Source organism: Carassius gibelio, chromosome B7, assembly GCF_023724105.1.
Source record: "Carassius gibelio isolate Cgi1373 ecotype wild population from Czech Republic chromosome B7, carGib1.2-hapl.c, whole genome shotgun sequence".
NCBI lineage: Eukaryota > Metazoa > Chordata > Actinopteri > Cypriniformes > Cyprinidae > Carassius > Carassius gibelio.
The window spans coordinates 12339156-12366162 of record NC_068402.1 but is presented as its reverse complement, the minus strand read 5'-3'; the positions used below and the strand labels follow the sequence as shown (position 1 = coordinate 12366162).

The 27007-nt window shown below is 37.4% G+C and overlaps 1 protein-coding gene across 5 annotated transcripts in view; it reads right to left on the bottom strand.

The window, feature by feature from the left end:
- The window catches only part of plekha7b (pleckstrin homology domain containing, family A member 7b), a 144606-nt gene extending 122522 nt beyond the window's left edge, over positions 1-22084 (bottom strand). For 2 of the 5 annotated variants that reach the window (XM_052562386.1, XM_052562387.1), the window contains exons 1-4: positions 21947-22083; positions 21512-21715; positions 21327-21403; positions 21088-21145 (exon numbers count right to left, since the gene is read on the bottom strand). In XM_052562386.1, the coding sequence (XP_052418346.1) occupies positions 21088-21145; positions 21327-21403; positions 21512-21594 (218 nt within the window). In that variant the 5' untranslated portion in view covers positions 21595-21715; positions 21947-22083. Of the gene's footprint in view, positions 1-21087; positions 21146-21326; positions 21404-21511; positions 21716-21946 lie in introns of all 5 variants that reach the window. The other 3 variants (XM_052562385.1, XM_052562388.1, XM_052562389.1) reach the window with 3 other exon arrangements.
- Between the last annotated feature and the right edge of the window lie 4923 nt (positions 22085-27007).

Here is a 27007-nt window from a genome sequence, read left to right as displayed (position 1 = left end):
CTGACAGCCCGAATCACAGTATTTAAGTTTTAGGAAAAATATTTTAATACTGAAATAAAATACAAAATTGTAATAATAAAGGCTGAACAGTTTATTGAAATATAATAAGTCAAATGTTAGTATAGAAATGTATCAGTAGTCACTTATCAGAAATAAAAATGCCTTTTTAACTCACAATTACAATTTTTATTTTTCCCCAGTGCACCCCTACTTTCATTGTGTATAACACTGAGTTTTCCCTTTAGACATGAACTGGCAACTCTGGTAACAAGATTTGTTTCACTTCACACTAAACTTTACCTAGTATATGATGCATAGCCAATGTAGCTATGAAACAGTCATGCAAGATTACTGAAGAACAAGAACCATGTGACCTGCAGCCAAGACATGTGTTGATACCATAATAGGTAGCATTTCTGGTCTGTTTTAGGCAAAGATTTGAATAATTTGATCATAAATAATCTTTTTTTTTCATCACAAGTGTAGAAAAGAAAGATATGGGTTGAGAGTGACATAAAAATGGTAAAAACAGTGCTAAAGTGCTAAAAAAAAACCCGAAACATTCACAACCCTATTCAGATTCAGCTGTTGGCCTTCGTCCTTCTGTCACCTCCAAGTCAATACTGTCACACAGACACAACACACTGAGCGCCGTACACACCAATCCAGTTATAAAACCGCCAGTCTGGTTTTAAAGCATATAGATATGTATTAGCCTTGTGAACACTCTCCCATACACACAATCAGCTCTGACTAAAAACAGCACCGATCAGATAAGGACAGGGACACCGCAGAAAGGTCAGTAAGTGGAATGCTAGGGCTGAACGAGGTCTGATGGCCACAATGTATTAGTTTAGAACATGGAAATATCAGGCATATAATAACCAAACACAATAGTAAGAATAGGAAAAAACTGCTTGATTCTAACTGTTTACTGTACTCGCTCTCTCTCTCTCTGAGTTAAATCTCCAGGATGAGTTGTGATCAGCTAATAGAAGGAGAGCATTCACACGGATCAGTGACACTTCCTTAAGTTTCTCCCAATTCTCAGCTTAGACTACAATGGGGAAGACATTCTTTCCTTCCCAGAAGAACCCTTTCTAACCTGCATCAGTAACTCAACCTGTGCTTCATTAGATAAGAGAGCAAATAGAAGTCACGACTGAAATGCTGGTGAAGAAGATAATAACTACACATCACATCAAGAGATTATAACTTGAACAAGTGAAGCTGTAAATGTAAGTGGCCAATCTGATGAACAGACCTGAATGTGACGAATTCCTGAAACAGAGGATTAATAAATGACACCCAATATAGAGTGCAGAAAGTATACTCCAAAACTATTAACCCAATATTGTCAGATTTAGCTAAATAAAATTTAAAAAAAGTCAATTTTAGTCTTTTTATACATAAATATTTCAAAAAGTACCCTTGTATTTATATCATTATTCTATATTTAAATGTTTAACCTAAATGTAAATGTTAAATATGAATCTTAAAAACAAATCTAAATGTAAATTTTTACTATGAAGCTTGATTTATTAGCGACCCTCGACCTTATTTGCCACTAGTGACATAAAACCAGTGCTACAGGCAGCAGAAATCTTGTTTTATGTAATGTGCACTATTTTACTTTCAGCACCCCATAACACAGTGCCTGCTAATATAGTGGTTGGCTTTTATGTCGAAGCCCAAAGCACTTAAAGTCTAACAAAGATAATAACACTTAATCACATAATTTTCAAGATGTTTACTGTGAGTAATGCACTATTGAGTAACGTAATATAGTGTATGGCACTGCATAAAGCCAAAACAACTGATGCATGTTTAGTCAGGACAGCAGACTAAAATCATATCAAAGTGGAATGGCATGTCATCTCTAGCTTCATATTATACCCAGGCCCGTTCCCTCCCAGGACCTCATCGAAGACATTTTGGAAAATTTCCTGGAATTCCAGATTCCACTGTTAAATCACTTGAAACAAACACAGGTTTCATGATTCTATTCTAGGAATATCAGATCCAGGCCTCTCCTTAAAGGGTGTTTTTCGGTCTCAAACCAAAGTACCCATGACTGATTGATTGAATATCCCCCAGTAAAAACAGTCTCTGCAGCTCCTTCCAGGATCCACTTTAAGACCCAGTGGCTGTACCACAGATGACGGCTGGAAAATGACATGAAGTCTAGGCCAGAGCTGTCACTGCGGTTTCACAGTAGAGGTAACAGGAAGGGCAGCCAGAGGGGGGAAATGAGAAATAGATGGGGTCTATTTTTTCATAATCTGCTCTGTGTCACCAAGACCCTTTCAGCATCATAACAATGAGCAGGTCAAACAGTATAATGAGCAGACAGGTGAAAATAAAGTTAAAAACAAATATAGTAAGAAATATTATAACCAATGTAAAGACATGAGACATATAAGAGATTATAACAATGGGACCTATACTCCATTGTAGTTTACGTGGATTCAATGTTTTCAATCAGAGTTAGTTTACGTTATTTAAAAAGTCGGTGTGATTATTCATGAGATGATACAAACTATACAACACTGATTTAATAAAGAATTATTCATGCATTAAAATACCCTTATAATGCATTGCAAACATATGCTTCTTCGAAAATGTTACCAAACAAGTTTTTTTTTTATATAAATTAACGAGAAAAAGCAAAGCTATCATGGCCAACCAATGGTAGATGGTTGAGTTATCAGGAAAAATTATTGAAAAACAACTGTTTTTACAGTTCCATAATAAAGCTATATAAAATATCAAGCTGATATTAAAGCTTCCCTAACAACTCTGATCTAAAAATTTGAAAAGTGCAGTTTAGAGCTATGTTTGCAATGATAAATAACAGGCCTATAATTATACAAAGATGAGAATTTAGGAAAGTGTTTCGCAAGTGTGTGAGAGAGAGATTAAATGAGAAATGTGTGTAAGTAGCTCTCAAACAAGAAACAATCTCAGCTTGAATCTCACTAGATCTGCCTGCATATCCCTTGAGTATCTCATGGCTGTATCAATAAACCAGAAGCCTGAACAGATCCCACACAGTTCGTTCTGCCAATGACCCTTGAATATTTCACTTGCATAATTCAAATTATCAAAGCGGATACAAACAGAGAGCACACAGCTACAGCAAGCATGAATAAGCAAAGGCTGTATTCCTAAAGGAAACCTTAGAGTTAACATCAGCAGTCAATTAAAAGCTTAACAGTAAGACGCAACAAGAGATGCATCCTAACATTAACCACCATGACGGGACAGTTGTCAACGTTCACGTATAAATCGACACATGCATAAGACTGTATACCTAATACAGGTCTAGATCTGCAGATCTGTGCTTCTGAAGCTGGAGAAACAGAGCAGATACACACCTGTGTGGCACATTGCAGGAGCGCTGCTCAGATTGAGGGATGTGCTCCGAATAACTCGCCCGGTTCCACATGCTTGCCGCAGGTTTGCTAGCTTGTGATAAACACTCCACTGAGCAGAGCACAGCTGCTGTTACTGCTGCAGACGAGCACTGCCCAGCTCACGAGTTTCATTTAAACGGCCTTCCCGCTCCCGGGATCTCCCACTCACAGAGAGACACAGGGGGGATGGGGATGGAGCACACGCAGCTAGCATGCACATCAAAACACACAAGCGCAAGAGCGTTTCACCTCTGCTGAACCTCGTACTCTTTCACGCTCACGTTTGTCACGGTTAAATGATGAGACGGTCTCTATATACTGCGGAATAGGAAACAGCGGTAACATCAGCAGATATTGGGATGATAGAGATGCAAGATGAGGAAAAAGAGAAGGGGAGAAGGACAGAGAGGTGGGAGGCGGGAAGTGGAAGAAATTAAATGAGACAGTGATAAAAGGGATGAGACTCAAGATTGAAGTAGGCAGGGAGCAGAAAGGTTGAGACAGAGAGAAAAGAACTGATTAAAATAGACAGAAGGAGAGAACAAGAAAAAAGCCCTTTTAAAAGAACAAAAAGGCACGTTTTAAAGCTGCAGAGGAAGGGAAATGGCATGGCTCCAACTGGCGAGACTGATTATAGGCTGTGCAAATGGGCGCTATCAGCTAATGAAAGAGCGGCTGCAGGTGAAGGATGAGTCTCCAGCCTTGAGGTAATCCAGAGGAGTAACAGGCAATGGCTCTTCATTCCTAGTGTTCATCACAATCCCCAAATGTACGCCACCTTCTTTCTGTTCTGTTCCCACAGCCCAGATGTAAAGTGAGATTCAGTGAGCATCCACAAGTATGGGGTCCGGCCCTCAATTATAGTGGGGTCCAAAAGTCTGAAAAACCACACTGAAAATCTGCAATTCAATATTATAGTTTAAACCTGAAATAAACAAAATTTTAGGATTTTGGAAAAAAAAAACAATGCAATATTATTATCTTAAATGACTAAGAGATTCTGCACTTCAGGTCACGTGACCAAATAAGCAAAAATATATAGACCAATGATGCTATTTTTAAACCATAACAATTATTGTTGTTGTTGTTGTTTTGGAAAAAGTGTAGAGAAAATCTCCAACAATAACCAACAATTTCTACCTTTCTCACACAAACTGAATGTTCAATAGACTACAATAAAACATAACATGCATTTTCATTTTATTATATATATCCATTTTAATTCTTTCTTATGTTTTTATTCTGGAATTTGATTTAATCTTGTTAGACATTTAAGCACATAAGGAGAAAGACATTACATATTATTTAGCAATAACCACCTAAATCAATGATAAAAAAAATTAAAATAATGAAAATGTTTGGAAAATCCAGGCAATGGACTGTATAAATATGATCGTTTTACAACTTTCATGACTGTTATAGCAGCAGCTATGGTCTGATCTCCCTGCAATCTTGCATGCTTGTTTAGAATCACCGGTCACACGTGTTCACTGGGTTTTGAGTTTTTGTTTAGGCTTTTTGGGTACATTTGGACAGGCCCTTTTTATAAAGGACCCTATTATAGCTTCCCAAAGGGGAAATTTCAACATTTGTTTTTGATAAATAGTTTTTTTGATAATTTGATAATTATTGACCTAGAGAGTCCAGAGAATTGCACTGCAGTGTTTTTTGTCAGTATGTCATTTTGAATGCAAGGCAAGTTTCACTATAAATGGCAAAGGGCAGAAGAGGGGAAAGATGATAGGATCTCATCTGTTTGAATTATGAAGGATACTCAATCATGCACATGCATTTGGCACTCACCTGAGTGAGTAATTAAAATCAAACATCACATATGCAGCTCACTAAACCCATTACTGTCCCACAGCCCAAGGGGACCTTCAGCCATTAGCAAGGTGGCAGCCTCCTCGATATCAGTGCTGCATAAGCCGCTAATTTATAAGTAATTAAACAGCAAATGAGAGGTTATGAAGCAATTACTCCCACATATACGTGACATAAAAACACATTATTCAAATTATATACAGTTCCCTGTAATAACATTACTTTAAAATGTTTTAAACTTTCCGGAAATTAAAAGGGATTCATTTTCTCCTTTCTAATTTTGCAAAATAAAACAAAAAGTCGAATGGTAACTCTGGAAATGGGGCCTAAAACTCTAAGTAAAATTGCTTGTTTTTCTTTTTTCCACAATTTAATAGTTTTTTTTGTTTTTTGTTTTTTAAGTTTCACAAAAAAAAAAAAACATGAATTTCAAATACATTTCTTTGTAAAAAAAAAAATCTGATGTCAATGATGCCAAATTATGGCACTTTAGAGGAAGCAAAAAAATCTGACCATTAATACAAAATTCACATGGGCAACATGAAAAATTTTAATTGTTTAACACTGTGTGTGATTTTACAGTATAAAACACAAATTCAAGTTTTTCAGAAGTAAAAACATCTGGAGGCATTCACAAAGTGACATTTACTTTATTAGTTACCTAGAAAGAATTGGTAACATTTCTTTAATTATTATTTTTAATTGTTCTAAATACTAAATCATTCCAGGTTTCCAGTTTAACAAAGTTTTTTCTGTGTGGTCTCAAACTTTTGGACCCCACTGAATTTCTTGAGTTGCCCTCCAACTGACATCTGATGTCTGGCAAAACAAGAAAGTTGCAGATCTATACTCTTGGATGCCATGATGAAATCTTGGCAAATGAAATCCCAAATGCTTCTGATGATAATCTTACTCATCACCTGAATGCAAACACCTAACTATTCAGACAAACCACTGGGTTACCAGTGCTTACTGTTTTGTCTCATCTGCAAACTCGACCTTCACCTCCGTGATGCATCAGGCAGAATACTGCTGATAAAACACATAAGACTTTTTTGATACTTAAAGATCATCTGTCAGTGCCAAAAATTGTTTGTGTAGTTATCTGACAGCAGGAGATAGGAAATGAATCATCCGACAATATTCTGCTCAAAGCCCTTGACTTAGCCTCTACTGTCATACAGTCTTTCCAGGAGATGAGTTAATCACAATTATTACTGAATCATCTTCATTCTCACATCCAACAGTGTCAATATAGAATCCTTATGATGTTAAATTTAAGTCCCACAACCTTGAAATTGTCCTGAATTTAGTTTCTTCAGATTGTAAATACGCAACATATAATTTTAATTTGGAAGAAACATATATCTGGAACATTTGTATAATTAAAGATTTTAGATTATGTCTATCAATTTCATATTAAAAGACTTTAAAGGTGCCAAAATAAGTTCAGACGTCATATTAACATCCTGAATCTGTTTTTGCACCACGTTTTAAACTCATGCAATCCACATTAAGTGTGAAATAAACAGATAATGGTTCCATTTAGAAACTATATGATATATTAACCATTGCCATAGCCTTAATGAATTTCACAGCATCCTTTCGAAATTATAGTCATAACCATAACTTAAACACAAGTTTATTGGCTATCCAGTTAAGCTGTGGCAATATTGAGCAATAATAATAAAATATGACTTCCATCATGATTGCTTTAGATCATCCTTAGAATAAAGCAATTTAGTAATTTGGTAATTAATGATCCTTTGTTAAATATAATCTGCTGAGTCGACATCTTTCTGTCAATAAATCCGTTCAAGGGAATTATAGAGTTGTATGGTACTCACCACTTATTTGGCCTTGAAGACCTAAGGACACGCCACAAAAAAACACAACTATGCACAAGTGCTATCTTCAGTTTCCCTTATGTATATGCCTCAAGAAGGTCAGGACATCTGAAGATGAACTTTATCCACAAATGGTTATTCTCTCCTCCTTTATGTATCTTCTGGCACATGCTCTGGGCATCCAACACGACTGATAGTTCTGAGCCTCGCAGCTATCTAAACTCACTGAAATGTTACTGAAGGTATGTGCGTGAGCCGCCCCCAGTCACCCAGAGTCAGCCCGTCAGCACCTTCTCAATCTCCCTTGTGAGCCTCCACAGGATGAGAGGAACAGAAAAGAGGTCTCATCCCTAAATTGAGCAGAGAATGAAGGGTCTGACCATACGCCCCCCATCCTCAGTGGTCTCAGGTTACATCTGCTGCAGGGTTATCCATAGTGTGCTGCTTCAAATCAGCAGTAACTGATGAGCTTGCTGTCCGGATGCAACCAGAACCCGCATCTCCACTGCCCTCAGGTTTATCTGCCACAGAGCTGATCAACTGATGCAGAACAGAGGAATCCAAATTCTGCATTAAAAAAGTACTTGTGACCCGCAAAAGAAATTGTCAAATAAACCAATACCTTCTATATAATGTGGAGAGTACATCTGTTTGCATTCCTATTTACCCCAACAAAACATCCTGGAGGTCCTACGGTCTTTGCTCATCTGCACAACTATAAAAACTATAAAAGCCAACTATAAAAGCCACGTGAATAATAAATAAATATAAATCAATAATAATAATAATAATAAAACAATCCTGACAATAGCATCCCCCCACAATAACATTGATATATAATATAATATAATCTCATTTTAGAAATCATTCTAATATGCTGATTTGGTGTGCAAGAAATATTTATTGTCATTACAGCTAAAAATTTAATTTAATTGTAATTTAATTTACATAGATACTTCTGAATGTCAAAGGAGAAAGACGCTTTTTGTTCCAAACGTTGTAGTTCCAAGCATTTACCTGCAGGGGTCACACTAACTCATTTAGCCTTGACACCTTGATATAATTTCGAAAAGGGAATTAATCAAAACCAAAAAAAAAATAAAAAATAAGAAAAAGGAACTCCGATCAATTATTAAAAAGCAGATGGACTTTAAAAAATTAAAATTAAAATGCATCACTGCACTAGGTCAGAGATTAAAAAACAGTAGATGGTCTACTATCAGTCATGTAAACATTAAAAGAGAAATAGAAAAATTAAAGATTATCCGAGATTAATTTTTAGAGAAAGGGGAAGACACAGGTTAACTCCATTTTGAATTCAGTAAATTGGATATAAATTATAAATGAGCAAAAGGGAAAAGCCTCCTCAAGCTGTCCATTTAAATCCTAAATAAGAGTGGGTCCATTGAAAGGGAACTAATCCCCCCTCTCTGGGGCTGTCCACGTGTGACCTATGAAAGTCAAAGATTCAACAGCATTCCCTGGTGGTTGTCTTGAGCACAGCAGAATGTTACTACATTCCACACCACAGCTCTCACGCTGCTCTGGTCCGGCAGATGATCATTGACTTGGACAGAAATAACTTCATTCTCTCACCGTAGATATTTCTTCCAGGCTTTAATGTGGGCAAGGTGGGTAACTGCCGTAGCTAATGCTATGTCCTGTGATCAGTCCAGGCAGACGGAGTTCAGAATGTAAGTGTGGGTTAAAGCTGATGGACCTGAGAGAGCTACAGACATACACTGCATGGCTATGATTAGGAATATAAATTGTCATAATCAATGTCACCATTACAACTTGTTCTAGTATGAAGAGCAATCAAACTTGATAATGTATGGATAGATTTAGTATACAAAACAAAGACAGTATCCTACTCTTTAAATGTTCTCCACAATAAGCACAGAAAAGCGCATAGTGAAAATAAGTACCAATATAATGTTTGTTTTTTATATATTAGCTTTATATAGTAGCAACATTTCAACACTCAATGTTTTTTGAGCAACTGAAAAAAAAATATTTACTTGGTTATCATCACTACTGTTCACACTTTGTAATTCTTCCCACACAATCTGTGCTAGAGACATGAATAATAATTCAAATACTGTTGCTTAATGAGGCGTGGTATTACTTTAAGCAATCAGACTTAACATTGTCACCTGGTGGACAATAAAATAGACCAAAATAAAAGTAGACGAGAGTTATGGACTAGAACTAGAGCAGTGTTGAGCCAGTATTACAAAGGAGCATGAGCTCACCGAAAATTTATAAAAAATATTATTATTATTAATATAGCCTTGAAAAATGCATTATATGCAGTACTCACAGTGCCCTATGCAATTATGACTCCGATTTCATTCAGAAAAATGTACAAATCTAGTTCTGTTCATTATAATGTGACAAACAACAGGACTGGGGTTTTAATAAATAGCATAGCATGCAATTTAACAGCAGGCTGATCGCTTCAACTCAAAATGCAGTCTTTAGTGCGGTTGTCTGTTTTTGAAGATTTGGCCAAGTTCACTGCTCGCTGTGGAGCCTTGTGATCATGGGAAGAAGCTCTGCCATACAAAACTAGACATGCATGCTTATACTGGCTGATAGTGAAGTGAAGTGACGTTTACATTCAGCCAAGTATGGTGACCCATACTCAGAACATTTAACTCATCCAAAGTGCACACACACACAGCAGTGAACACACACCCGGAGCAGTGGGCAGCCATTTATGCTTTGCTCAAGGACACCTAAGTCATGGTATTGCCAGCCCGAGATTCACACCCACAACCCTAGGGTTAGGAATCAAATTCTCTAACCACTAGGCCATGACTTCCCGACTTCGGGACTTTCACGATTTGAGAAAACTTGTATGCTTCCTCGGCCTTCTGAGATGTCTATTTTCTTGTTTAGAGAAGTATCGTTTACTCAGCATAACTGTACTGCTAATACTGATTGGTTCATGTTGCTCCTCTCAGCTTCCTAGAACCAATTATCAGATGCTTTGAGGAAAAGGCTGTTGTTCCTACAACATACTGCCAGCGAGAACTCTGTAAATCATGTCACTCCAACACAGGACACAGCACTACAAAAAGACTAAAGTACTGCCCCAACAACAACACACTTGCAGGAACACTGCTCTCTCAAATGTTACTTGGATAAATCCCAAGTAGCAAAAAGAAATTAATGTTTTTCTAAATAGATGACCTTCCTAAGAAGGTCATCCAATGGTCCTCCACACCATTTTTGAGAGGACATATTGATTTTTTTATTCATCAGGGGACTCCTATTTATAGGTAAAATACAGACTATTTATGGTATCAAAATCTTAAAAACCTTATTTGGAAATGTTGTTCAAACTTAAAGAGAAAAACATTCGATACAAAAACAATCTGCACCTTTTGTATAAAAACACCACGTACAACCCAGCCATTTGGATTAAACTAAATATTTGAGGCTTTTCTTCAAACACGCACCCTTAAGACTGTAAAGATCATAGTTCGATAACAAAACCCCAAGTATTAGCCAGTGGAATTTCCTTTTCCTTTAAAAAAAAAAGGAGGCCAGCTTCATGGTCTGAAAAACAGAATTCCTCATTCTAAACCCAGCAGATTGAAATGGCTGGAGCAGAGGGGAAAATACATTGTTTACACGCTCAAGTCATCTCAGCAACTTCTGTTATGTGTAAAGTTAAGGCGAAAGAAAACTTCGAAAGAAAAAGTTCTGCAGTCAGGTCCATTTGCTGACTCTCTCTTGACAAAATACTGCAGGAGGCCTGACATCTGTGTTCAGTTAGAGAAAAATCTAACAACTTTCCAGCACTAGGCTTTTTGGGTCAACATCTGTGATTTTTTTTATTGCTAACTAATACTAAAACTATATAAAAAAAAAAAAAAAATATATATATATATATATATATATATATATATATATATATATATATATATATATATATATATATATATATATATATTAAAAAAAATGTTTCCATTAATTAAAAAAAGTTGAAAATCAAGCAGAAAAAACAATATATATAAAATATAATATATAAACTAAAAAATAAATACTAAAACTGAAATAAGACGAATGAAAAAAAAAAATAGAAAAACTTTAACTACAATTGAAATAAACACTATAACAGAATATAAATAAAAAAATAGGAAATAAGGCAAAATCAGAAATAATCATTCATAGATCCTGAGAGTTCGCCATCAACAGAACAGATTAATTCTGATCTTTCTACCACAGCTGTTTAGTTTGCCCTTGAGTATTGAAACTATTAACCTACTGTGTATAATATCCTCATACCTTTCCTCTTCTGATGTAGTTTCATCCTCTTCCTCTCTGATAGTTTCCAGTTGAGTCTCTGTCTCCTTACGATCAACATCCTTCTTGTTTACATGGCCCAGTGGCAGGCAGCTGCACGAGGTACCCATGTTGGTGTTGACTCTAGCATCTCTACGGCCCCTGTGTCTGCTGTTTCTCCAAGCTACAAACTTTCTCATGTAGTACGACTTGCATGGTTACATCTCAGAAACATTTATGAATTCAGTGTGGGCTGGAGGGTTAAATACGACAAGTCAAACTGCATCTGACTGAATGGTCCCGGTGACATACTGCAAAACATAAGCAGCCACTGTCCCCTCTCTCAATCCCTTCATTGTCTTTCCTCTGTCCTTTCCCTTCGTCAATGCTCTGTTATTACAGCCAGTCCCATTTGTTTCAACTAACACAAACAATGTGTTTTTAGCCTGTCATGGCTTTCATCTGTCTTGGAAGATGTGACGGTACCATGGCACTTTGTATCTGGTGCCTTCTTCTTTCTCAAAGGAAGTGACATACGGTGTCTGGACAATATGGATTGCTTGAGGCTACAATACAACAGTTGTAAGCAGAAAATCAGCACGACTGGTCTCCTACGCTCCAGATTAGATCAGAATGTGGCTGAGAGCTGCCCTCTGGCAAGTCATTTAAACTGGACTGGCTACTCCAAGGATGTGTGTGATTCATTTTGATTTCAGAATATGAATTGAATTTAGGTAGCAAAGGCTGCTGAAAAATTGTTAACAATGTGATGCCATCAAATATATGTTTATATGTTGAGTAAAATCATTTTATAAATACAATACCATTCAGATCTAGGGTCAGTAAGCTTAATTAATCAATTAGTTTAAATATTTTTAATACTTTAATAGAACACATTAAATTGATCAAAAGTGATTGTAAAAACATTTATAATGTTCCAAAAAAGAGTCTATATCATATAAATGTAGTTTATCTGAATTCTCTGTATCATGGTTTTCACAAAAGTATTAAGCAGCACAACTGTTTTCAACATTAATCATAATAATTTTTTTTTTATAACACTAAATTGTCATATTGAAAATAGTGGTTTTAAATTGTAATAATATTTCATAATATTGCTGTATTTACTGTAGTTTTGATCAGATAAATACTGGATGAAGTTCTCTATTCCAATTTTCATGTCAATGTTTATTTGTAAAAATACTGAGAACATACCGTGATGCACACTGGGAAGAAAGCATTTATATATCAGGAAATGAATAGGCATAGTCAGACAAAATCAACAATGTATATAATTAAATAAATAATCGAAAATAAATATTTTATGCTGCAAAACTTATAAAACTAGTGAAATTTGTGAGACTTCATTTATCCATTTATCTTCCTGTCATTCTGATTCAAATTCCAATTCAACCTCCTGTGAAACATGGCCAATTCAATTGTAATTCCTGCTCATGAATGGAAAGGAAGCCAATTCTTACATCTGGCCCAACCCTGCACTTCTCAAGACAATCAGTCATGGCTGGATTCATAAGCAGACCCCCGCTGTTGCTGGTGAGATACAAATAACGCGATATCCACAAGATAAATGATTCATGCTGCAGGTAGTTCAAAAGGAGCACTTCTCTTTTTTCTCATGAACAGTCCGGTCCACTGCGGCTCCACTGCGCACAGCCCCCACCGCAACAGAAAAAACATTAAGCAGTCCCGTCACAGCGAAAGGCTCCTGCCTCACTGAAAAACGCAGCATAATCACTTTATCCCCTATTCTCTTCAGAGAAAGAGGGTAAGGGGGAGAGAGAAAGAGAGTGAGGTAACACTGGCACAAACATGCTGTCTCATAATGCCTCATGCGTATGCTGAAAAACATCTGAGGGATCAAACAGAACTAGTGAACAAGTCGAGACACTTCGGATTTCAAATCAATCTAACTGAAGTGAACATCTGCTACTGAGTAAGCATCCATCCATCCTATGTAAACATTATAGTATGAAACAGCTGACTGAGATAAGCCAAAAACAGCTACTGCACCTATAATATTTGTAATACTTTGCTTTCGCTGCAATATTTTGTCTGACATACTGTAACGAAGCACAACCGCTACTCGGCACTGAGGTGGACTACAAAAGTGAGCCAATCACATGTAGGGATTCCACAAAGAAAACAAACACAGGTCAGTGGAGCAGATGTCATGTAAAGGTCACGGACATTCATAGTATTCCTGACATGGCCTAAAAAAGTCCAACAATGCATAGCTATAACAAAAATCACACACAGACAGAAAATAAACCAAGTAACTTTAAAAGTGAGGTTGTATCTACCTGGTAATAAACTGATGAAGTGTTTATATGACTGTTTATGCTTTATCTAAACACTCTGGAGGACATTATTTGTTAAAGGGGCAACATCTTCCAGTTAAGTAAAAGAAGATAATGATAGTTAAAAATATATTTTTAAAGACTAAAGGCTTGCACAAAACAAAAATTTGCCTGAAACAATCAAAGTTTCTACAAATGTTCCTTTTTTAAAACATATGGGAGCTCTTGGATTTCATCGAAAATATCTTAATTTGTGTTCAGAAGATGAACAAAGATCTTACACATTTGTGTGAGTAATTGTGTGAGTAAAGTGAGTAATTAATGACCAAATGTTCATTTTTCGTTCAAGGCAGAATAGTAATAATACTGAAAAACTAGTATTTGCACTGGAACTATTTTGTGATTTCTTTTCCTAAATACACCCAATACTATCAATTCTCAATAGCATCAAGTCTAATCTCAAGCTTAATTTATTAACTCTGAACTGTGAAGAAACTCAGGATGTTTTGGGTCATACCAATAGGTCTCTAGATTAAATTAAACACAATATCAAGAGTAAAGAATGCTATTAATATCCAAAATATGACAGTTCACCTCAAAAACACTTAGCTGTAGCCCGTTCTGCAGAGTGAGTGTATCTCCACTTTACTTCAAAGCCATGTGACAGCAGGTAATGTAGCATGACTCTACACCATCAGAAAATAAAAAGTCAAAAGGTCATTTGCCTCTGAAATAAAGGTATGGGACTGCTTAAAAACACATATCCACAAGAACAATGACACGTGGAGGGGGATTGCTGGTTTGGCACAAATGCTGCTCCACTGACATTGCTGGGAGATGGTGCCTATAGGGAAATCCATCCTCTTTAATCAACATTTAAAGTGTTTTGCCTCCACTCTACCGAAACACATCATTGTTAATTAACTGACGGCGTCCTAAGAACTGCAGGAGACTGAACCAATAATGGGGGGTGGGCTCAACGCACCGTGAGCAGATCTGAAGAGAAAGGGCAATTGAGGTAAAATACCAAAAACCGAAATTCTACATTTTTTCCCAAGAGTTCCAACTGTGGGAGTGTCGGAGAGCTGGTGTTTGGGAATCTAATTCTCTGTATGCGGTCAGTTTAGGGCTACAGTCTCATGGAAATACAACACTTCCACTGCAGCTCCAGTGGGATGTAAACCCAAATGACAAAAAGGATATTGTCCCAATAGGACTCCATTGTGTCTAAGTGCCTTTGGGGAGATCTAGAATTGCACAAGATCAGTACAGAATTACTTTTCTGAGTATCCATTGGCTTTTTGGGTCGGAAAAACTGGGAAATCCACATTGCACAAGGAAAACAAACTTTTCCTATCCACTGGTGCGTAAAGTAAATCATATAAAAATCTTAATAATCAAAAGAGTACACAAATATATAAAAAATAAATAAAAATAAAACTACTGACCACAAACGTTTTAATGATAGTGTATATTCTCAAGAGGAGGCTATTTCTCCTGCAACAGGGCTTATGTACTGTAAATGAGTTTGATTTTACTATGGCGCTCACACTCAACAGTCCCGCCATTGTTTTGCCTCCTCTTATTTCCAAAAACCTGCTGCACAAGCAGCGGCTGTTGTCACGGCAGCGACATGTAGACTTGGCCTGAGCTCAGGCTGTTGGATGAGCAGTGAAGTGAAAGAAGGGGGTCTGGAGTGGGGGGGGTCCTCAAACAGAGTCAACATGGACCTTATCACCAGAGATATTCATTTTTAATTTGATGTTAATGAAACTGTCTGTTCAATAGTTAGTAATGAAAATACACCTCTCCAAAGAAACATTGATGTGAAAATCAAACTTTAGCTAGAACAATTTCTATTCAAGGTAACCTGAGAAACTCGTTCTGAGAGAAAATAATAAAGTAACCGACTGAAGAACTGGCACAAGAACCTATCAAACTCAAGCAAGCAAACTTATATAATATTCATCATAATATCATAAGATCATAATATTCTATTTCGCTTCTGTTACAGTAAACACCGTTTCTCATGGCTCTGCCAGAGTTTGATATACCACTGCCCAGCCAAAAAAATTCTGCCACCTCACAATTACATAGCCCAAGTAAGCAACCCAGCACTACTTATCAATGAAGCTTTTGATCATTTATTCTCTCAATCTGACAACTGAATTTCACTCAAGTCCTCCTCAGCCCCACACATTAATTAAGTTAGATCCCAGCTCATGGACATTTGCAGATCCCATTGATCATAAACACAGCTCAAATGCTTCCTACCAGTGGCCATTTAAGTCAAAAGTAATTTAGGCAATATTTCAAACATTTAACCCATGGGGGGAAATCGACCCACGGCAGCAGTTCAGGGGTGTTTTCACATTTAGTACACATGGACTTGACAACCCTGCATCAAACATGAGCAAATAAAGTCAGAACTTCAATTTACAGGTGATCTAAACTGCTAACACAATTTCAGAATCATTCAGGAGGACATGAGACAATAAAGAGAATGTTGAAATACTGCCAATTTTCATTCATAAGCCAAGGACTACACAACGCTTTAACTATAGGATATCACAGTATGCACTAATTAAGACCTCTGTCCCCTGACTGTCCTAGTAAAGACTCTCTTAGTTGTGAACCTGCCAATATAAGCCCTTGGTAAGATGAAGGACAGACAGTCACTCTGATAAACAACACTGACCCTCAAACCCTTCTGAAAAGCTGCTGAAGTGAGACAGATGTAGAGTGGAAAAGACATTTCTGCACATGCACCATTCCTCACACAGCTGATCGTCCAGGCTGGAGCAGAGGCCTGCTGAGACCTCCTGCCATTCTCTATCGGAGGCTCCAATGCAGGCTATAGAGATGAATCACCTTGACTCTTTATGACTCAGCCAAACCCTTCTGATGTACACAGAGTTCAATAAAGCATCCCTCACGCTCAGCTGACCTTTGTGGACCTTTCAGAGATCATTTGTCATGAGTCACAACCCTCTAATACAGTCACATAGGTCATTCCACAAAACAGGTGTATTGTGTATTGTGAACTATATGAAAAGAATTAAATGTTTTTAAAAAACGTCACTAATACTAACCAAGGCTGCATTACAAATACAGTAAAACTGTAATGTTGTGAATTATTATAACAAATTAAATACCTGTTTTCTATTTTATTATATTTTAAAGTGATTTATTCCTGTGATATCAAAGCTGAATTTTCAGCAGTCATTACTCCAGTGTGGTTCCTCAGAAATCAATCTATTATGCAATTATAGATTAATTATTTTTGTATTGTACATACAATATATGTACAAGACCACAAACACCTCTTAAAAAGTACTACAGTATCTTCATATCAATTGCATAATATGAAACCTAACAGAAACATTTTGTTTTTATTATTTATTTAAAAAGTCGACTCAGGATCCACCTTCAGTCGTCTCTCCTGCATACACTGATGGAAAACATGTGTCTCTGTATTGGCAGCAATCTCTCAAAATGAGTGGGAACATCTGAGATGCTTTCCTTCCATTCATATCACTTAATTAGATGAATGATGGATGTGTACAGACACATGAGTAAATCCATTAGCTATACATTTTATGGGACTTATTAAATGTTTGGCATAATTCAAGCCTGCAGTATATCAAATATAATTTGGATAATAATCCAGTATGCCGGATACAGAGCAGTCCCTCATGAAGCACAAAAATAATAATCACATCAGCAGAAATTATGGTCTGCGAGTGCCTAATGCAACCCAAGCGTGCTTTGTCTCAAGGACAGTCGAAGCATCGCTCTCTCCATATTCCCTACTGCTCCACATTTAACAGCATTCAGTACTCTACACTATGCTGTCTATAGCCATTAAAAGTTGATTTATAAAATTACAAGAGGATAAAAGAAAAATAAATAATTCTCAAAGTTTGAGTGAAGGAGTGCACAGACTGCAGTAACTTACGACTGCCAGTTTTGACACAAATGGTGCATGCTAAATTCTTTGGCATAAGTGAGTCAAATAACCACAGACAGTAAGCAATGCAATTTAAACCACAAAATGGACAGATTAAAGGGCTGGAAAGGCACTCACCATACCTAAAAAGGCAGAAATAGGCAACTGCAGCCTTTCCCCTTTTTTAGCATTCTTTAACTAAAATTACAATAAGCCCCCTTTTCTAGGGTGTTAACACAAAATGACACAAAGACATGTCCAGCAGGATCAAAACAGGAACCGTAATGTCATTTAGCCCACAAATAAGTGCATTACTTTACAGTCTTGACATTTCAGCTCTCTAAGGCCTCTGAGCTGCACTGTTCAGTATTTGACTGTGCCCAGACGCAGCACAATGAGTCCCTTCACATGGCCCACAATAAAACTGTCAGCAATAACACATTTCTAAAATCATTTTCTTTGACCTTTAAAACACCCCCTCTCACTATAGCAGCTTTGACGAGATGCAGTTTTCTGGCCAGACACCAGTGGAGCATTGAACTAACAAATAAACAGCTTTATGGGAAAGTGGTGCTTTTTAGATGCAAAGCACAGAGCAAGACACTAAATGCATTCTGGATTGCACGGACTACATTGGTGGCGTTTTGAGATAACTGGGTGATTGCCGTGATATTCTCAATGGAAGATCTGTCAGATGATGTGGCTCCCTGATATTTTGGCATCTGTGTGAAATGAGACTTAAGTTGGATAAAACAACTTAATGAGTAATACAGAGGAACAATAAATCACAAAGCAATTTTAATAATAAAACTGGGTTACCAAAAGCACCATCCAACAGCACAATCTTCATCAGCCCTGTTCCATCACTACAGGATTGTGCACTTTATATTTACTCTGGTGAATGAATTCAAGAGCTCTCCAAAGCTAATACTGAAAATAAGCCACAAGTAAATATTTGTTTTACTGCAATCCTGCAACAAGTAATTGTGCAGTGGCAAAAAAAGGCCCTTTTACCATTTAAACACAAATCCGTTAGGGGATTCTACAATCTTATCTAGTAGCTTCACATTGCCTCTTATTTGCTCCTGCTGCCCCAATTAGTTTGTTAATATTGCATTGTGCAGCATAAAGTGCAATTACATTGGCTGTTTACTGGCAGCTGTCGCGTTGATTTCTCAATTTGATTAAACAAGAGAGCATGCAAATGATTTACAGAAGTACTGTAAACAAACTAATTATCAGTCAGGCAAAAAAACATTCTTACAGTATATGTCAGATGGAGCAAGTCCTACAATGAAGCACAGTAAATGGCAAGACGCATTGGCTATGATGATGGTAATCTGGTTGTGGTTTCCACATTAGCGGAGCCAAAATGGGTAAAGTGACTTTGGAAAGCAAAGCTGCAAAGCCACCATGAATTGGCTGTGTGATCGCACCATACATCTCTGTCATTCCACGGGCATATGGGCACACGCACGTACACACGTTCAGACAGGGTACAACATCCGCTAAATGGGGAAGGTTAAGGTCCAGCACTTTGCCATACATGAGAAGAATTTTAATGGGAAAATCCATTCTATCTTGCTGGGCAATGCCCTTCATTTCCTCCATTAGTGGGCACAGAGAGAGGTAATGGGCTGCATGGGTGACTATAAACAGTAGTGAGGGCTCTATAATTAACTAGCATTGCTGCAAAGACAATGGTAACAGATTCTGCTAACTGTCACATTTAAGCTCTTTTTGTCATAATATACCTTAGACCAAAGAACCAGATCTCCTTGCCATTATCAACTGCAATCTAAAGTCAACTAGACAGGTAAAGCTATAATACAAAACTTCAGGGCTAATGCAAGCAATAAGCAAATGTGGTATTGTGTCAATCTAAAATTCTAATAAAGTTAAAAATCATGTTAAAGTAATTAAATGTTTAAAAAATGTAATACTAAAATATTTCCCATATTCCATCTTGAAAACAATCCATTTCAGAGGAAAGACTGAAAATAGAATCTACTGGTTCCAAGGGAAATCATCTTTCAGAGCATGAGCTGGTTCATTAATACAAAAGTATTTATTACAATTACACGAAACTATCTTGGGAAACATTACATAGGGAACAGCTGCAACGTTTACAACATTTAATTGCAGGGAGGATATTACATATTTTGCTTTCATTTCTGTGCTATTCATACTACCGAAGCATCTCTAGAACAACTTTTTTTCTTAAAACTGATCACACCTGAAAGAAAGAATGTCAAGATCAATGTAAAAAAAAAATCACTGACAAGCTGTGCCAAGCCACACATTCTGTCAAATTCAGGAGATACAGGCATCATGCTATACAGCAGCACTGACCACGGCCCCCGCAGATCTCCAATACTCTCACTCTTATTACCACCAATTTTATGGGATTGCATTCTCTCTAAGTTCTGCCTGCCACCGTCATTGAAAATGATTAGTGTCCTATAGCAGCTTTTTTTTTTTTTTAGGCAGCTCCCTAAGCAATACTCTTCTCTGCCTGCCACAGTCTACTTCATCTCACTTCTGCTGCTCACTATCTGCCCATGAGTCTCCTCATCTGCTGGACATGGTGGAGATGGATGTTGACGAATAGATGGATTCACGGATTACTGGATGTGCAAACAGAGAGATAGACAGAGACATAGACAAACTAGCATTTTTTGCATTTTTTTAAAGAATAATATACATTTCTAAATATGCTTTGTATTATTTTACCTTGGCATTAAATAAAAATATATATATTTAACTGCTGGGTAAACATTAACGTCTCAGGGAAGGATAATAATTTTGAAACCTTTGTCTCTTCTGAGTGCCATAATAAATCGCTCTATATTTTATTTCAAGTTGTGGAAGTGCTAACGATTGTGTTTGTGTGTGTGTGTGTGTGTGTGTGTGTGTTGAGCAAATCAGAATGCAAATATCATATTTGTTACAGAAATGTACTAATCAATGACAGCTTCCTCTTCTGAGAAATCCAGAAATGTGAGAAGATCTAGATGGATGGATGGATGGATGGATACATAGACATAAATATGGATGGAAGTGAATATAAAATGATTTCCACACTGATGGATGAATAAATAAATGACAATCAGATGGACCACTGGATAGATAAACTACCAGACGTTTAACTGGACAAACAAATGGACAAACAGACTAATAGCTGGAAATCATTTGCCCGATGTCATTGCCTCACATAATCTACACACTGAAGAGAAAATCAGCAATAAACATTAAGTCAAACCTCTGACTGGATTCAGTTAACTGTCTTTTCTTGACTCGTGAAGGTACGAGCAGACAGCGGACACTGATCACTGCGAGAGGCGGGAGTGAGCGAGCGCTCGTGGGGAGGGCTTTGCAGTTGCACTCGCATCCTCGCGGTCTCACAAGGACAAAACCAGAAATTTACTATCGCTTACTTTATAAAGTAGCTGGCGCCTTCCTCGGTGAAGCCCTCTTCCCACCCCCGCGGTAAATCTAAGGGGAGATAAATATTTGTACAATAACGTTACTCGATTAAGTTTTCAATGAAACAGAAAGTAGCCAACCATCAATTATGCAGAGGACGTGTTTCCACTGTTCACTTTAAACACACTGACCGCAGTATCCGACTACGGGGTGCAAAGTTTAGACTAGAAAGAATAGTTTACTACCCTACCTGATCGTATCATGTGTCCTGAGTTGACAGGTTCACCAGTGCGGGGATGAAGCCAAGTAGTTCCGCGAGTTTTGTCGCTGGAAAACAGAAACACCTGTTACGAGACCCATCGGAAAAGGTGCAGATTTACCAGAACCACGATAAAAATGCAACGACTGTGATTAAACCCTTCATTGGCTGCCTACTTGATGAAAAAGACCCTGCCATCCCCACACACTCCGTAGGACCAGTGCTCAGGTAGTGTGTCCCGCCCGAGCGGAGCCGCCATGATCCCGGTTTAAAGTGAGAGCTGCGCCGCAGAGTTTCCAGGGAACCGGACAGTCCGATAATCACCACTAGGGCTGAACTGCTGTTAAAGGGGCAGGCCAAACTTGGAGAAAGTCTTTGTCCTAGTTATAAGCCGACAGAAAAGAAAGGGGGCATCATTAATCAGGCGGGATGTTGATGCTGGGAGTGCACAGATGTCGCCGACGAAATTCAACCTTTTATTAAAGCAAAGCCAATTCTGTAGGAGTGTAACTTCATGCAGATCGAGTTACACTTTGAAAGCATGGTCAGATTAACATTCCCGCAAGTCACACGCGCATTGTAAAACAGTTGGATAAGCTACTTGTTTATACCTTGTAAGAGTTGTATTAAAGCCAGACTGCATTGGACATTTTGTTGTGTTGCGGTCATGACAACAGTCTGCACATATTTGAGCTTTTTGGCAAGTAATACGTAGGCGAACAGTGGCTAATGATTTAAATAACAATAGTACTAAGTGAGTGATTATTTTGGTCAGGTTAAACCTGTCTATGAACCTTAAGTTTCTCCTACGTGTTTCCCAGCCAAAAATACCCGACAGAGAAAACATATCTTGCGGAATAAACATTTTTTCTTGAGTCCTAGACATGCTGAGAAAGCCTTGTTGGCTCCCTGCTGACAAAAACAGCGTAAAGTTGCTTTGTTTACACTTTAGCGTCACTCTGTTCGCGCCACTTTTCGTGATTTGCGTCACTGCGTGCGCGTGGGCAGGGCAGCTGGTCTAATAAGAAAACATATTAGTTGTTCTGTTTTGCATGCTTTGATATGTGCAACGTTTCCCTGTTTGCATAGGTCCTTTGTGTGATGTAACTGAAAACGAGGAAGAAGAAAAAATAAAATATCAGGTCATTTGCTTTAAATATACCTAGACAGGAATATTATTATTTAGCTACCCAGATATGTTAATAATATTTAATAAATGCTCAGTGGTAGTTGATCATATGCAAGAGCCACTTTAAAAAAGTGTCTACACTGTGTTTCATTTTATATTTTAGCGTACTCAAGAAGATATTGATATTTAAATAAATCTAGTAACTCAAATGTTTATGGTAATTCAAAAAAGGTTTTATTAATTAGCTAGGCCTACACATTTTTACATTTAAATAGCCTACTTAATAAATAAACGTAATAAATACATTAAATCATTTATTATTACTGATAACCATAACATAGGCTATGATTTGTATTATTTAATATTAACTAACTCCGCTATCCAAAACATTTGCTGGAATGGACACATGAGCTTGAGCTAATATGTGGACAAGAATACACTTCCCCATGAAAGCAAACGTGCCAATACGTCTGTATTGAATGAGAAATCTCTGACTCAAAACTCATACCTAAAGACTCTCCCATACATTCTTGATGATAACCACAGGAACACACCCGGTCAAACCTCTCACTGAGGCAGGGCAGGGTCACTACAATAGAAACAATCCAACTGCAACAACAGCTGATTATCCTTCCATTAGCCCATGCTATTTATAGCCACCTACAGTCTGTAGTCTGGCTGACAGATGACGGTTGACCTTATACTGTAAAATACCTCCTTTTCTGTACAAGTATGTGAAAATATGTGTATAAACAAGGTCAGTTGCATCTTTCTGCAAATAAAATGTCTTCAACAATTCAGTAATTATATCGTTTGAAACATTTGTATTTATATTTCAACTATACCTACTATAACTATAACAGGGGGAAAATATACTTTTTGGGGAACAAAAGAAATGGGAAACAAACTAATGTGATTAACAATGACATTATGTAGGGTGCAGTTCAAACAGCAGGTGGGGATATTTCACAACTGCTATTAGTGGTTATATGAGAACTGGGAAATTCATGACTGGATTCTGGAAATAAGATTAAAAAAAAAAAAGCCATACAAAAGTAAATGTGTTTTATTACTAATGTCATTGTAGAAATGCAATATTCTCAGTAAGCCATTTTTAAATTATGTATAATTCCCCCTGCCAACAGAAAAAAAATTGTTCAAGTGTTCAGCTGTTCATGCAAGTTAATTACCGAAGTTAATAGGCAATCGGTTCAGTGTAAAACAAAGCAGCTTTTTAAGACAAAGAATCCCTCATGTGAGTGTACATCACTGTAAACATAATTTAAAAGTGATCTTGCTTTTATACAACAGTGCAGAAAAATCTCTGAGTGCATCTCTGAGGTCATTCCGTGCAGGCAGCAGTTAATATGGAAGGTCATGATGTTTGTTCTTGTTTGTGTGTGTACCAGGGTGAATATAAATGACACAGCAGAGGGTTTCAATCTATCAGCTCCATCACTTATGACTGCCTTTGGCTGCACTGAGAATGAGCCATCTCAACCATGACATTAACAATAATGCTTACACTGCGCCAAACTGGACTTGCCCTGTCTCCTCATGCCATCCATAAATTTCATCCTGGTATAAGAGACACTGCTCAAAGTCACACCACATATGTCAATGGACCACAAGACAAGGACTGTATTAGTGACGAAGAGGCAACAGTAAAATAATGTACATCTAGTATATTCTCACTATTAATAAATTAATTTTCATCATAAGATTAGTGTGTGCGCGTGTGTTGAATTTTAAAATAGCTTATACACATCACTTCATGTTCAGATGTGTGGATTTAGATTTTTCAAAGAAATCTCATATGCATAAACATGATTTTGTCATGAAAATACATTTTCCTGGTCCTAGAGCATTTGTTTAAAAATTAGTTGTTACAAAATATATGAAGCAGCAGAGATGTTTTCAAAGCTGATGATCAAATCAGCATATTAGAATGAGTTATGAAAGATCATGTGACACTGAAGCCTGTCATCACAGAAAGAAATGATGTTTTTAAAAAGGTTCAAATAGCAAACAATTGTTTTAAATTGTAATAATATTTCACAATATTACAGTTTTTACTGTATTTTTAATCTTACAAAATATTCCAAATGAATGTTGTTGCAGGAACAACAGGAATGTTGATCCAGGAACATATCCGATTTTGGTAAAATCATGGTTACCATATCATATGAATTGGCTGGGATAAAAACATGGATTAAAGGAAATTTTGTGAACCATTTCCCTTGAACAAAACAGGAATTATCCCTTGTATCCCCGATTTACACTCTGTTCTCGCCAAGAACAGCTATTTGACTCCAGTTGTGTATCTACATCAAACACATGAGAGCTGTATAAATATTTTAACACAAAATCCCTTTGGAGTTGGGGGAACTTTTGTCGGCAAGCCTTTTGTTGGTTTGATGCAACATTTCCCCCTAAGGATGACTTAAACTCAAACAGAAGAGACATTGATGAAACACTGGCAAAAGATGCTTGTGGCTGCAGTAATATGCTACAAAGTCAGCTGCTGGTATATTTCCGTTTATTTTTTGACAATCATTTCAATTTTTTTACTGATCTTAATAATAAAGCTTCAAACATTTCACCCACTATTGTTATACATAAATAGGCTAGATTATTTCTAAAGAAGATATTGGCATTCATTCTAAGACTCCTAAAACATTTACATTTTAATGTAAAATGAAACAAAAATGACATCTGCAGAGTGCACTTTGATATTGTGTCAGCAGTTTTACACAGCCGTGTCCCTTGGCTTTGACGGACACTTCTTAGAGGCGGTCGAGTGGATTTGGGAGTAGCATCCTGTGACTGACAGAACCGTAACCCTGGGCACAACAGCACCGTGGTGGGACGTGACTGCGTTCCATGTTGTTGCCCTACTTCGCCTGAATAAAACGCCATATGCCTCCAACATAGAGCACAGCACATGTCCGGCTAATAAGCTTGTTTGAATTAGGGGCTTTCTGTAATACCACTTAAAAGGTCTTCCGTCTACTCTTGTCTGTCCCTCGCAGTCACAGACCTTTAGTAATGGGGTGCACTCCTGCAGCTCTGCAGTACTGTGCTGCTGATGGTTTCCTCACCACGGCCAGCAGCTCACAACGCTGCAAGGTGACTCAATGTTACTTTTCTCTCTCAGAAGTTCATACAGAGGCAACTGCAGTTAAATCGCTGCATGCAGAATAAAGTGATCTGCAACAGGTGACTCTCAATGTCTTCTTCCTCTCTCGTATTAGAGCTGCAAATACAAATGCATGCTAAACAGTGTCAGTGCGTCAGATGATATAACAGGTGAATCTCAACAAATTACAATGTCATGGGAAAGTTCATTTATTTCAGTAATTCAACTCAAATTGTGAAACTCGTATATTACATAATTTCAATGCACACAGACTGAAGTAGTTTAAGTCTTTGGTTCTTTTAATTGTGATGATTTTGGCTCACATTTAACAAAAACCCCCCAATTCATCTCAACAAATTACAATACTTAATAAGACCAATAAAAACTAAACATTTTTTCTGAATTATCCTTTTGGAAATTATGTTAATGTACTGTACATGTATACTCAATACTTGGTAGAGGCTCCTTTTGCTTTAATTACTGCCTCAGTTCTGCGTGGCATGTATTTGATCAGTTTGTGGCACTGCTGAGGTGGTATGGAAGCCCAGGTTTCTGTGACAGTGGCCTTCAGCTCATCTGCATTGTTTGGTCTCTTGTTTCTCATTTTCCTCTTGACAATACCCCAACGATTCTCTCTGGGGATCAGGTCTGGTGAGTTTGCTGGCCAGTCAAGCACACCAACCTCATTGTCATTTAACAAACTTTTGTGTGGGCAAGTGGCAAATCCTGCTGGAAAATGAAAATCAGCATCTTCATAAAACCGGTCAGCAGAAGGAAGCATGAAGTGCTCCAAAATGTATTTTCAAAAAACACAATAGACCAATATCAGCAGATGACATTGCACTCCAAATCATCACAGACTGTGGAAACTTAACACTTGACTTCAAGCAACTTGGGCTACAAGCTTCTCCACCCTTCCTCCAGACTCTAGGACCTTTCTAAATGAAATACAAAACTTGCTCTCATCTGAAAAGAGGACTTTGGACCACTGGGCAACAGTCCAGTTCTTCTTCTCCTTAGCCCAGGTGAGATGCCTCTGATGTTGTCTATGGTTCAGGAGTGGCTTTACAAGAGGGATATGACAACTGTAGCCAAATTCCTTGACACGTTTGTATGCCTTGATGCCAGGCTCAGATTGTGTAGCCTAGTGAACCAAACTGAGAGACCATTTTGGAGGCCCAGGAAACCTTTGTTTTGAGTTGATAAGCTGATTGGCATGTCACTATATACTAATTTGTTTAGACGTGAGACAAAATCATCACAATTAAAAGAACCACTTAAACTACTTCAGTCTCTGTGCATTTAATTTATTTAATATGAGAGTTTCACAATTTGAGTTTTCCACTACATTCTAATTTATTGAAATGCATATGCATCCACGGTGGAAACTCTGTAAGAGCTACA